The following is a 13,758-nucleotide window of genomic DNA, read 5'->3' on the forward strand; positions in this document are numbered from 1 at the left end:
AAATTGAACCAGTGAAATTTAGGATAAGAAAGGGAGCCAACAAGTGTGAGCTGCACACAATGAAACATGAAGAGAAGTATATAGTCATTATAGACTAAAATTCAGAAGATGAAGTGTGACAAAAAAGAATCATGGTTTCTCACAATTTTAATGTTTAAAAGCTTTTTAAATATTCAATGTTGAATTAAAGGTATGGGTGTGTTTCTTCGTTAGAAGTAAAAAAGACTTTAAATATTATATATTTATTATTAAGCTTTTGAATTAAATATTCAAGATCTAACCGTAAAACAATACTTCATTTACCATTTCTTCAAAAACACATCAAAACATATTTTTCTCTCATTAGCTTTTTTTTAATTAAGAGCAATTGACAAAAAAAAAAAAAAAAAAAAAAGTCAACGCAAGGTATTCTTGGATGATTGTATCAAAGAGGGTGACAGATAAAGAGAAATATTTATTCAATCGGTTGAAATAAACACATCAACTTAATTGTTAACATATTTATTTTCTTGATATTTATATATTTGTAATTCTCCTTTTAATGTTGTAAATAGAGATATCCAATTTCTCCATATATACGGGACACAACAAGAACTCGTCCTGAATGGGATTTAGATTCTTCAATTAGGTGGAGATGGAGAGGAAGTGAGGAAAAAAGTTCTCCGTGTTCTAAATAAAAACGGGGAGGGGAAGTGCATTCCTCGATCCAACTACATTTTATTTAGTATGGTTATGAAAGTTCATGTTATTATTATTATATAAATATAATACTTTAAATTTTAAATTTTAAATTTTGATTGGTTATTGTCAAATAGAATGAAATACAAAAATTTATAAATAAAATAGTATTTATAAATTTAAAATTTAAAATAAAATGATATCATGAGACGATATTTAATTGATTGTGTTAATCAAAGATAGCAATTATCATAAGGAAAGAAGCGTTTGTATTTATGTAGCAACCTTGTTTTATCAATTCCAGCATTCAAAACGTTGGTTTGGTTTGGTGGATAGATAGAACCAATTTTACCTTTTTGCCCTTTAGTTCAAAGTAATCATCCTTCACCCAGCAAAAGTCAAATTTATTTATTTTCAACTTAGTTATACCTGTCAATTATTATTCATATTTATGATGGCTATATTTATTTAATATTAAAATTATAAAATTTCAATATAAACCAATTCTGATAACATTCGCCTCCTTAAATATACTTATAAAATAACTTAATTAAAAATATTAATTTCTTTCACCAATAATGTGGCATTTATTACGTGAATCGATTGAGTTAAGTTAGGATTTAGTAAAAGATTAAAACAAGATATAGAAAAGAAAAAAAAAAACCTTTATATTATAATGTAGTGGACTTAAGATTCAAAATTCTAAAGAGAATTTAAAAAGTCGACTCAACTATATAAGAAACGAATATTAGACCTACTAAAAATTAGTCTTTAAAGCAAAGGAATATCAGCTTGATCACTCTCTAACTTCAGGGCTAAACCATGAGGTCCAGTTCCCCTCTCCTTCTTAGTACTTTCTTCTATATTTACACGTTTCTTGCATTTGTATAATGACGATTATTGAGAGTTTGTTCCTCTTTTTCAAAATTTATCCCAAAGTATATTAATTCAACAACATTTGCCAATAAAGAAGAAACAAAAACCCACGTCATTGATTTTGATAGCAACATTTCCTATATGGAAATAAATTAAAGTACTTTGTTGGTCTGAAAAGGATAAAAAGAAAAGTAAGGTCTTGTAGTTCTCATTTATGGTCAATGAAACACATACATCATAGATTATTTTTGGCAAAATTTGATGGTAGTTTTGTTTTGTTGTTTTTTTGTCTTTTTGACCATGACAAATCTATGCAAATTTGGGTGGAGATAATTTTATTTAGATATTTTGATATAATAAAATTTCTATTATCTCCTAATTCAACTTAAATGGGTTCCACACAATTTCAATCCAATAATATATTTACTCATAAATCTTTTTTAGAAAAACTAATATTTTTAGTTTCAAAATTGAGAAATTTAGATCCATTTATTACTTGAGTTTTAATTTCTAGAATAGGTCATTAATTTTGTGAGTTTTTAAAATGTAAATTTTTAATTAGTTTTCAAATTTTAAATACAAGTTTTAAGGTTAAGTTTAAAATATCCTTTTGATTATTATTTTTTTTATTATTTTAAATAATTATATAACCTTTTGAATTGAAAAAAAATATTTGGACAGAGAATCAATAAACTTTTATAAATTATTCTACTAGTTTAAATTAATTTTAAAATTTTACTATAAGTCAAATTTTACGTTTTATCTTATTGTATATCATTTTAATTCAAATGTTTCATTTACGTGCGGCAGTAAATAAACATTATTTATAAGAAAAAAAAAACAAATGATTATCAAGTAGAGCATTAAATTTAAAGTAATTTTGTTTGGAAAATATTTGAGACTTTTTTTGCATTTGAATAATCATATATATTTAAATGCCTCAAAGTTTTAAAACATTTGAAATAAAATTACTTGAGAGTTGATTTCTTCAAACTTTTTTCAATTTCTAACATATGAATAGTTAAAAATGATAAAATAAACAAACTATTTACATTTTTACCATAGATGATAGATAATTGATTAGAGTTTTTTTTCAAAAATATAAAAAATTGACAAACTATTTACAATCTATAAAACAAAGTCACGAAAAACTTTATTACACTTGATTTTTCTATAAATGTAGATATTTTGTCAAATGTATTATTTTTGACAACTTTCCTAAATATAAGTTTACATTCTTTTATTAATCTTGAAAAAACGCCTTCCTAAAGCCTATAATTCTCGATAATATTAATATACTAATGTTACATTTACATTTATTTATGATGCCTTTCTATAAGAAGTTCATAATTAAGAGTTTAGCTTAATATTTATAAACTATGTTAAATTTCTAAACAAAAATCCCTTAGACACCAAAATTCCATAGTCCTAATATGTAGGATAAAGTCACACACCAACTTAATTTCAATAAATAATTTAAAAGATTAATGAAACCAAAAATTAAAGGAATAGATTATATGATATCTAAACTAGGCTTTAAAAAGTCGATATAGACACCAAAAAGTTAGAAATTCTTACTCTCGTACGTATACATCAATTTAAATTTTTTAGAATTTTTTTTAATCAACTACATTCCTAACTATTATAATGCAATCTACCAAACTTATTAAAAGTAATTCAAAATTATTATTAAATTGACTCTAATCCATGACATAATTAACATACCACTGAATTTTTGTAAGGAAAAAAAAAACATAATATAATCTTCTTATTTTTAGGAGCTTTTTCAAAAATAAGAAATATTTTCACTGCATAGAAAAAAAAAAAGCAGTAAAACACAAAATTATTACACTAAATTTATTTTGAAATATAAACTAATATTTATCAATTTTTATATTTTTGAGAATTCTTTCTTTTTGTCTATTGAGAGTAGAATGTATATACTATTGTAGGAATCGAAGTTTCACCAAACCTTTTGGCCTTTTGGGGGTTGGAAAGTTAAATCTTTATTTATTTAATTTTAGGAACAATTTTATACATAAATATCAATATGAAAATTATGTGTTTAATTTGGGTAGCTTACAATTTGTACTAATAGCTTATATTTGCCCTCACCTATTTTCTCTTTAGCTTTGAAAGTAAAATATGAACTAAAGTTTTTAAATGATTTCGGATTATAAAAATGTAATTAAAACATATGTTGATTATTTTCATTTCAAAATTATAATTTTTTTTAATTATAAATTATTCAAATAACTATTTTGTATATATATATGTGTGTGTGATTTTCAAATAAAATTTAATATTGCATAAGTATGTCCTCGTATTCTAATTTGATAGAAAACATACTATATAAACTTTTTTAATAGATAGATTCTTACCTATAAAACTTGGAGGAAAACATCGAAAACTAGACATTTGATTCCTCAATTTAATGTATCTTAACGATGAAAGTTTTTAGAAGTATGTTTTTGTTTTAAGAACTTATATGTATAAAAGATGAAAATTATCGAAAAATTTCACGATCAAAAGACTATAAATTATTATTTTAATCCTAATTTTAGTAATAAAAATAGTGAGGGTCCGACTTACACCTTCGATCTCAACAAATAGAGTAAAATAAATGGGTTAACAACTAAACTAAGTTTGCTTAATTTCATATAACTCATTCAATTTCTAACCTAACATTGTATGAAATCAAGGAAATTTGTCTCCATCATATCAATTCCAAATGAAAGAAGATGAAAGGAATAATTAAATAAAATAATAAATTACAAATTTAATGTCTATTCGATATTTAAATTTTTAAAATTCTAAATTTTGGTATAAAATTTACCTACCTACTAGATTCAAAATTGAAAATCTTTATATATAAAAAAGACTTAGTTGACATAAAAAAATAATAAAAATTTAAGAACAAAACTTGAAAAACCAAACAAAACATCAAATATTTGATAACTGTTTCGTTTATTATTTTTTAAAAACAAAGTCTATTTTTTATCAAGTAAGAGATTTGGAAGTTGAAAAAAAATATTAATATATTTAATTTTCAAAAACCAATAAACAAAATGATACTTTTTAGATTAGTTTAAAACAGTTTTTTTTTTAGTTCATAAACTTCAATAGAAGTATCTATTTTTATTTTTAATAACTATTTAATTCTTGAAATTTTACCTGTATCTTTTTATTTGAGAACTTTTAAGTGTATAATAATTTAGTCATTTGTGTGGTTCATTTTTATAATATTTAAAAAATTTTAAAATTAAATTGAGGTTTGAGAGCATTTTTTTAATACAGTAAAAGGTTGTAATCATTTATAAAAATACAGTAAAATCTATAAAAAAAAAATTCACTCCATTTAAATTGTTAGGATTTAAAAAAAAAAAACATATAAAAAAGTTATTTACCTTTCATAAATAGTTACCTTCTAAAAACAAAATCCACTATAAATATTTTGTAAACTTGTTTTTTATTTTTCTTGAAATATTCATAAGAATTTCTCTAGATATTTATTGACTAAATTACTAAAACATAATGGAGAGTTAAGGTAAATAAAAAAATAATTGAAAGGTCTACGTTCTCAAACACGAATGATTGAAATAACAAAGAAATAGAAATAGAATAATCGCATGGAAAATTGAGTGTGAATTTTAGTAGAAGCAAAGGCAAAAAAAAGTTACACACAAATATATATATATATATATATATATAAAAGAAAAAAAGAAAAAAAGAAAAAAAAAAACATCACCAAATTAAAAAAAGAAAAGAAAAGAAAAGAAAAGAAAAATCCGCTGTTTGGAACAGCCCACTGGAATGATACGAATGGCCCCTGGTTTTCTCTTCTTCAAACCCCTCTCTCTCTCTTTGCTAAAACCTCCTTCCTTTTATACCCCTTCTTCCCCTCCCCTCCCCTTTTCTTCTCCATTCGGAGATGCCCATTTTGACATCTCCTCTCAATCTGTACTAATCTGTACCTTCTCTCTCTCCTCCTCTTCCTCCCCTCTTTCTTCTTCGCTTTCTTCTTTTCTCTCTCTTGGGTTCTATCCAGATCCCCGTTTTCTTCTACCCCTTTTCCCCCAATTTCCTTAACTGCCCACTTCATTTCACTTTCCAATCCCCCCTTCTCTCTGTTGCTTTAATGGGGATTGAGAGGTCTCTGGCTGATCGCAAAGGGAAACAGTTTTGTGAATTGCCTAAAGAAACTACTACGAATAACAAGCCCAGAAAGAATCGGCGGCGGATGAGGAAATCCTCCTCCCCGTTACCGGTTCAGAAACTCTATGAAACTTGTAAGGAAGTTTTTGCTTCTAGTGGGACTGGAATCGTTCCTTCTTCTGAAGATATTGAACGCCTACGAGCTGTTCTGGGTATGTCTTTCTTTTTGTTTTTTTAACTTATGAAATCCCTAATTTGATGAATTCTCATTGTGGGTTGAGCCGAATTCTTAATTCTAATTCATAATGTAGTTTTGTGTTGTGATGATAGGATTGTTTCCATTTTTTTTTAAAAAGGAGGGGCATTTTTAATCCGTACGAACTGTACGTACCTCGTTTGTGCAAAGCTTTTGTGTTGGGTTATATGAATTTTTCATGGGGTTTCATATTCATTCTCCTTAATCTTATTTGTACTTTTCAATGTCCTATTGGGTTGTGGGTGTAAAGAAATATATATATTTTAGCATGTCTTTTGGGCCGTTTGTGGCAACTTGCACTCCTACTGCACGTGCTGGGTGTTTTATTTTTTGGCTGTTGTGTGGTTTCTGTTCTAGATAATGGTGCTTTGAGTTATTTTAGTTGGATAATGATTTGGTTTTTTTGTCTATTCAATGACTACGTATGAGGATCATTTAGAAAGTGCAAATTGGTTCAAGTTCCACAGAGGATTTTTGTTATATAGAATAAGCTACTCTACTCTACCTCCATTATTTTTAATGTTTTGCTGCAATTTAGAAGCTTTTGGGAAGTTTTTTAGAATAAACCAATCAAATCCAATTGGTTTCTTTTGAACCTTAAAATTTGGGAAACAAAGTTAGATACAATGCAATACTTGAAGCTTTCTTTGTGTTACTGGCTTTTGGTTTTTTTTGTTACTAATAAATCTTCTTGTATATATAGATAAAATGGAGCCAGTAGATGTTGGGTTGTCGCCGGACATGCCGTATTTTTGGACGACAGCCAGTCAACAAACTCCCCCGATAACATATTTGCACCTCTATGAGAACAACAAATTCTCTGTAGGCATTTTCAGTTGGTTTATGAGAAAGCAGTCTAGTTGGGGAAGTTTACTTGAAACCTATGTAGTTTTGACCATTTGAATTTATATTTGTGGCACAGATGGGAATATTTTGCTTGCCTCCTTCAGGTGTCATTCCACTTCACAACCATCCTGGAATGACAGTCTTTAGCAAGCTTCTCTTTGGAACCATGCACATCAAGGCATACGACTGGGCCGAGGTTGGTGCTGAGAATGGCGCATCTGCGTGTGTCGATACATCAAGTGGCACAGCTCCTTCAAGAAGTGAGTCTTCGTACAATATCTTTCTCTGCTCACTCTGCAATTGGTTGAATTAACTATCATTTCTTAATCATTTATGAAGAAAGAATGTGCAATAGGTTTGAATTGATGGAAGTATCTATAAGTCTATAATAGATTGATGGTGATTGATGGGTATTTGTCTGTGTTGTCTGTTTCATAACCAAAACTGGAAAAAGTTATACTACTATCTTAGTATCTACTACAAGTTGACACTTCATCAAGTGATTTGTTAATTTTTTTTTCATCTATTCGTGGACCGCACATAATTATTGAATAATGCTTTGTGGCAAACAATAAATGGAGGTAGCATGGAAAACTAATAGGGTCTCGGTGAGTAGGAAGGTCTTGAAGTGGCTTTGCTAATAGTCATTTCATAGGGTAATCAAGAGGTATGCTCATACTTTTTAGAAAGTATCTTAAACCTTTTGGCCTTCATCTTTAGAAGTACTTAGAACTTCATGGATCATATGATGTAATATAATAATTTAGAGAAGATCATCTAATTTTCAGTCATATCATACATAAGTATGGTCTTATGGATTTTAAGCAAGTAGGATGACAATCTATGTGCATTTGTGTTCGACATCTCCAGGTGTTCGGTTAGCCAAAGTTAAGGTAGATGCAGACTTCACAGCACCGTGCGACTCGTCGATTCTTTACCCTGCAGACGGAGGGAACATGCATTGCTTCACGGCTGTGACTGCGTGTGCAGTGTTAGATGTGCTTGGCCCCCCTTACTCCGATCCCGATGGTCGGCATTGCTCATACTACCTTGACTTTCCCTTATCCGATTTTTCAGGTACCTTGTGACTTCATTGGGTCTTATATTACAATAAACTAGATGAAGCAGATGTTTGATATCATGGTTTTGTTCGAAAAATCACAGTCGATAATATTTCGGTCCCCGAAGTGGAAAGGGAAAGCTACGCATGGCTTGAAGAAAGAGAGCAACCTGAAGACTTAGCCGCAGTTGGAGCATTGTACGAAGGGCCAAAGATAGTAGAGACTCGATGAACACTGCAAAATAATATCTTTCATTCCATACAATGCTGTCGTCATAGACCGCTTCCATTTCTGTGCATTTGTTTACTTTCTACTTCCAGAAAAAAAAAAAAAAGAGAGAGAGAGAAGAAAAACAAAAGAAGCTTCTTTTATTGATCTTTCTTCTTTATGAAACATGAATTAGGTACTTTTTCCCCCTCTTACTGTTTTCAATCTTCTTTGTATGTACATAGTCAAGTTAGGAAAGGACAAGTAAAAAGGAGTTTGAATTTGTTATGTTCTCTCCCAGTTTGTTGATGTTATACTGTTATACATATAACAGATTTCACCTTTAAAAAAAATACTTCTTTTCAGATTTTCCTGTACTTTGAATTTTTTTTAAAAAAGATAAATGGTAATTTTGTATATGTAATTATGGAAAGTTTTTAAGATTTTACTGTAGTCATACAAGTAGCCTCCATATATTTGATTTAATAATAAATATATAATTTTTAAATATTAACTTACAAAATGCTATTTTTTATTTATAATAAATATTGATAGACTCAAATGTATACCTCAAATTGATAGATAAAATAGACCTATTTGAATCAATTGTAGTCTATTACTTTTGCAAAGTATAATTTTCTTATATCTATAAATGTTTTCTAACAGTTTTCAATAATTTCTTTTCTCTTTCTATAGTTGATTAATTAATTAATTTTAGTACAAAAATGAATTTTTGTCCCAATTTTATAGAATTGCAGATTGAATAATATCTACCGTTGATGCACTCCTCTATGTATAAGTCAGTATACATTAGTTATTTCTAAGTTATATTCTTATTTTAGTTAGAAGAACTTTCACACAGAGAAAAAAAATGCCCATAAATATTGATAGATTATTATTGATTTCTATCATTCGTAAGTGTTGAAAGACTCTTATTATCGTAATGTAGAACTTTTTCAACCTATTAATAGTTTGGTCTATTTTTCTATGTTTAAAAAACAATAGAACTTTTTGTTGTTTGTTATAGGTACAATTACGTTCGATGGTTCTTCTTGGTGCAGAATGAGGAAGCTTGTTGTACTTAATGTCACTCATTCCAATGAAGTTTAACTTTGAATCAAAATTAAAATAAACAAATTAAAATCAACACAATCCGAATAATTGAAATCAAATTATAAAATGAGAGAAAGGGCTTAGACACAAAAGGCATAGAGGGAGGTCCCAGCTGTGTAATTCTTGTTAACAAATCCAATATGTTCTTTGTAACCATTCCCAACGTAAATGCACCCGTTGCTCACTGATATGCCTCCATAAACAGTACCTCCTGTCTCATATGACCAAATAATCTTTCCCGTCTTTGCATCCATTCCATAGATTGGTCCTTGCCGATATGTAGATCCTGCAAACACAACCCCATTGGCTATTGTAATCGGTCCTGGAGCGGTGGCATCATTAAGGTTTGCTGTCGACCAAATGATGTCGCCGGTTTTAGCTTCCATTGCCACCCATCCTCCTGCAATTGTGGTTTTGTTTGTTGGTTTAAGTGTGAAGTTCTTGTGTTGGCTGTTGGCTATGTTTGTGTATACACTTTTCTCGTCTGTCGCTGCCCCCCACATCCCGCCCCCGCCGAGACCTCCTGGTCCAGCCTCCTGAAAATTGAGAAAATAAAAAAAACAGCTCAAAAGAACATATAGTAACGTAGTAATAGATTTATTTGTACGTAAAATACAAATAATCTAATTCAAATTGCCAAAACAAAGCATAGATTATGTTTGTACTTTGAACTTTGAAAAAAAAAAAAATTAATTCAAATGACATAATCTACCAAAGGGAATTGAATAAAACTTTCCTTAGACCAGACGAGATTGCCATTGTCACGATCAAGAGCCCACGCAAATCCACTTTTCTGAACCGCAACGACAATATCGCGCTTCATGTTACGCTCGAACACGCTTAACATCATTGGCGACTCCCCGAAATCCGAGTCGGAGCTAGGGCCAGGTGGACATCTAGGGTCCAAATGCCAATTACAAGCACCAAACCACACATCATAACCACCCAACTGCTTATACCATTTAATATCACCGGAATCAACATCAAGAGCCAGAATTGAATTGGAGTGGTTCTCGGGTTCAATGCATTTATCGGGCAGTGTGGGATCGGTTTGGTTGTTCTGTCTTTCCTGGCACTCACGTATACGGAGGGGTGCCGAGTAGAGGTTTCCAGTGGCAATGTAGACAAGATTCCTAACGGGGTCGATGGAGGGGCTGCTGCCCCAAATGGCCGCTCCGGAGTATTGTTGGGTATCGCCGTGGTTGTCCGGTAGCATGAAGGTTTGCCACAGAATGGCACCCGTTCTTGCATCTAGTTTGGAGAAGCTTCCCCGGAATGTGCAACATTGATCAACGGGAAGCCCTTCTTCTAGTGAGGATGTTCCAATGAAAAAACTTCTGTACAATTATTAATCATTTATCACCTCTATAATCCTACAACTAATTATTGTTCTTCCATCATTATTTGAAGTTAATCTAGAAATTAAACATACTATTATTGTAATTAAGTATTTTGTTTCAATTGATCTCTTAAATATAAGATATATTTATTTCATCAATGATTATCATTTGTGCTATTTTTTTATATATGAAAATAGAACTTATATTAATTTTAATTGATCAAATGAGTAGAATCCTCAAGAGAGAAGAACCCATCAAATAAACACAAACATTAAATTCTCAAATATTGATTAATAACATATCTCAACATGCATTATTTAACGTTCCTTAACATTTAAGCACGAACAAAAGAGGTTCTTAATAACGTTAGTTTTGTATACATGCAACTGTGTTATATTTCTGTCACATTAAAATTTAATGCTTTAAGTATTGAAATTTGTATACAACAAAGTCAGGATGGCCGAGTGGTCTAAGGCGCCAGACTCAAGTTCTGGTCCTCGAGAGAGGGCGTGGGTTCAAATCCCACTTCTGACATTTTATTATTTTATCTCTATGGAGTTGCATATGGAAGACTTTATATTAGTATCAAAATTTTGTTTTTCTTAAGTTTCAAATTTAAATCTCACTAATAATTTCAAACAGTACTTATGTTAATTGAGTTCAACCAAATACTTTTTTTTTCAAAATCATATTTAGAATATAAAATTATGTAACTTATGATCTTAAATTAGTAGATTTTGCAATCTCTGCCTTATAGAACTAAAAGTTGAATTTCATGTTAACTTTTCTTATACAAGGTATTTAAATTGCTAATAATAGTTAGATTGAATAGTGGTTTGCTAAAGAACTTATAAATAAGAAATTATCAAAAATAGAAAAATTAACATAATATTTACACTAAAATAACTATGTGTAATGAATTTTATCTTAAAAGTTTAAATAATTTGTATTTGTTCCGTAAAATCTAAAGGCTTAACTTGACAAATTAAGGTAGATTTAATCTAGTATCAACCTTCTATTAATTTTAGTTTTATATTTCATAGATTTTTTTGAAAGCAATGACAAGATCACGTTCTTTTATAGGTGGATGTTAAGTTACAGGAATATATAAAAGTAATTGGGACATAAATTTTCAAAAAAGAAAAATATCTTAAAAATTTGATCCTACTAACTTTTGGGGATAACAGTGAAGTACGTTTAAGCTCTTTCTAACAACGAATATTAAGAAAATGTAAATAAAGAAACAAAGATTGAGATGAGAATGGCTACCCTTTGTAGTAAGTGCCGGACATGGTGATGAAACTTCTATTTTTGTAGTCCATCCTTCTACACCACACAAGCTTCCCTGTTGACCTTTTAACGCCAATGACGACGGCCGGTCCATAGATTCCAACAACTAGCAACTCTCCGGCCACCGTGGGAGTCGATCTCGACACCGTGGAGTTAACATTTAGAATGAATCCGGTATTGTTGAACCCCGTCAGTTTTTGGAGATTCTTCTTCCAAAGAAGAGCTCCATTGGAAGCTCTAACGGCGTACAGAAACCCATTCCAGCTTGGAAAGTAGATCACGCCGTCGTAAATCGCGGGAGTAACAGAAATGTCGCCACCGGCGAAAAACTCCCACTTCAAACGGAGACGGGAAACTGTGGATGGGCTGATTTTGGTTTCTCTATTGGCGTATCTTCTGTTCTTCAAATCTCCGCCGTGGTTCGGCCAGTTGCCTTCAACCTAACCAACCCGAGAAAGAAGAGAAATAAAAATCTTAAAATATATTGGTTTTGCCTGACGAACTAATGATTAAAACAAAGAGACGTTTTACGTATTTCGGGTTTAAAATCAGTTTGAAATATGATTTTTAATAATTCAAAATCTAACACTACAATTAAAAAGGCATAAATTTTGAAACATAAAGTTGATTTTAAACGATTAATACAGTGCATATAAATTAATTTCAAAATCTTATATAAAAGCGATTTGAATTGAAGTATATTATAAAAATTATACTCTCGAACATGAGATTGAGACGGAAGAAAAGAGACTTACGTTAGTAACGATCAGAAGAGAAGATATGCAAAAGAAGAGTGTAAAAAGGTGAGTGTGAAAGAGTCGAGAATCCGCCATGGGAGGAAATTATGGGAAGCCTTCTTCAATGGAGCTGTTCGAATTGTAATTAATTTGGTTAGAACTTAGAAGAATGGTGTGTGTTGACTTAATGGATTATGGTCTTTAATTTAATTATATGTTTTTCTAATCCACATTTTCAAGAAGAACTTGGAGTTTGTGAAAGACTCGAAACATTTTTTTTTTCTTGCTTTAAATAATTATTTTGTCAGGAAATTGAAATAGCGATTAATTTTTTAATATTATATAATTGGGGAAGGGATTAATATCTTTTTTTTATTAGGGCCAAATTAATCATTGAATTTGGTTAGGAAATCAATAAAATATTGAATTTGGTTAGGAAATCAATAAAATATTGAATTTGGTGTAGTCAACTCAAACATTAGTGCAATACAGCACTGATCTAAGGACAAGTTATATGAATAATTTTGTTCTTTGGATAAAGGTAGATTATCTTTTTATTTTTTCAATTTTACTTGCCTTTAATTTTAACTCTACAGGGTGACATCTGATCTCTACGTCGATTACAAACGCATACTCTTCCTACTGATTATATTTTAATATTATACGTGTAAATCAAATTAAGATAAACTCGTTAAATCATACTTACAGATTCAATTAAAAGTTCAAAATGAAAGCAAACTTGCCAAACATAAAAATATGCAAATTGGGTGCAATGCTAATTGTCATACCGATTTAACTTAGATACTAAAATATTGGTGCAACAAGTTAGAGTTTTGGGAATGAGGTATGGCATACCTTGGTAGTAAATGTTTCTTCTACGTTGACCTAGTTTCTCCACTTTTTTTTTTTACTTCGAAACAATAATTGATTTTACTTGAACTACAACTCTTTGTTTTCGATCCTTTTTCAGCGTTTGACATATTTTGTTGATCGTCCAACTATATTTATAATATAAAAATATGCAGAAAATTTTCTTGGTCTCGTAAAAAGTTTATATTCATTTAGTTAATTATTTAAAAACATCAATTGATTCTTTTAAAATTCAAACACCTTACCACTTTTAAATACAATTTCTTAATCAAATAAGTTAACAACAGCAATTAGAAGAATAAAAAATGGAAATTAAACAAAACTTAACC

At 29.8% G+C, this 13,758-nt stretch overlaps 2 protein-coding genes and 1 non-coding gene across 3 annotated transcripts; 2 read left to right on the top strand and 1 right to left on the bottom strand.

Annotated features, from left to right (window-relative positions):
* The first annotated feature begins 5,353 nt into the window (after positions 1 to 5,353).
* Positions 5,354 to 8,367, top strand: LOC103487016 (plant cysteine oxidase 2). Its single transcript, XM_008445203.3, has 5 exons — positions 5,354 to 5,921; positions 6,669 to 6,787; positions 6,888 to 7,071; positions 7,682 to 7,888; positions 7,976 to 8,367. Exons 1-5 carry the CDS (start codon positions 5,693 to 5,695, stop codon positions 8,101 to 8,103), a joined length of 867 nt encoding a protein of 288 aa, XP_008443425.1. The 5' UTR covers positions 5,354 to 5,692; the 3' UTR covers positions 8,104 to 8,367.
* A 1,453-nt stretch (positions 8,368 to 9,820) lies between these two features.
* On the bottom strand, positions 9,821 to 12,703 carry LOC103487015 (uncharacterized). The gene is made up of 3 exons (XM_008445202.3): positions 12,578 to 12,703; positions 11,802 to 12,262; positions 9,821 to 10,529 (listed from the first exon to the last, which is right to left on the bottom strand). Exons 1-3 carry the CDS (start codon positions 12,653 to 12,655, stop codon positions 9,887 to 9,889), a joined length of 1,182 nt encoding a protein of 393 aa, XP_008443424.2. The 5' UTR covers positions 12,656 to 12,703; the 3' UTR covers positions 9,821 to 9,886.
* Positions 10,983 to 11,066, top strand: TRNAL-CAA (transfer RNA leucine (anticodon CAA)). Its single transcript has one exon. It is a non-coding gene; the product is annotated as a tRNA-Leu (tRNA).
* Positions 12,704 to 13,758: the final 1,055 nt, after the last annotated feature.

This window comes from Cucumis melo, chromosome 4, assembly GCF_025177605.1.
Source record: "Cucumis melo cultivar AY chromosome 4, USDA_Cmelo_AY_1.0, whole genome shotgun sequence".
Taxonomy (NCBI): Eukaryota; Viridiplantae; Streptophyta; class Magnoliopsida; order Cucurbitales; family Cucurbitaceae; genus Cucumis; species Cucumis melo.

Excerpts from the sequence above, each read along its gene's own strand:
- LOC103487016 (XM_008445203.3), top strand. The coding sequence starts at position 5,693 with ATGGGGATTGAGAGGTCTCTGGCTGATCGCAAAGGGAAACAGTTTTGT. Across the intron at positions 7,072-7,681 it reads TGGCACAGCTCCTTCAAGAA|GTGTTCGGTTAGCCAAAGTT; the intron begins GTGAGTCTTCGT and ends CGACATCTCCAG. Across the intron at positions 7,889-7,975 it reads TCCCTTATCCGATTTTTCAG|TCGATAATATTTCGGTCCCC; the intron begins GTACCTTGTGAC and ends GAAAAATCACAG.
- LOC103487015 (XM_008445202.3), bottom strand. The coding sequence starts at position 12,655 with ATGGCGGATTCTCGACTCTTTCACACTCACCTTTTTACACTCTTCTTT. Across the intron at positions 12,263-12,577 it reads CTCTTCTGATCGTTACTAAC|GTTGAAGGCAACTGGCCGAA; the intron begins GTAAGTCTCTTT and ends CGGGTTGGTTAG. Across the intron at positions 10,530-11,801 it reads TCCGGCACTTACTACAAAGG|AAGTTTTTTCATTGGAACAT; the intron begins GTAGCCATTCTC and ends ATAATTGTACAG.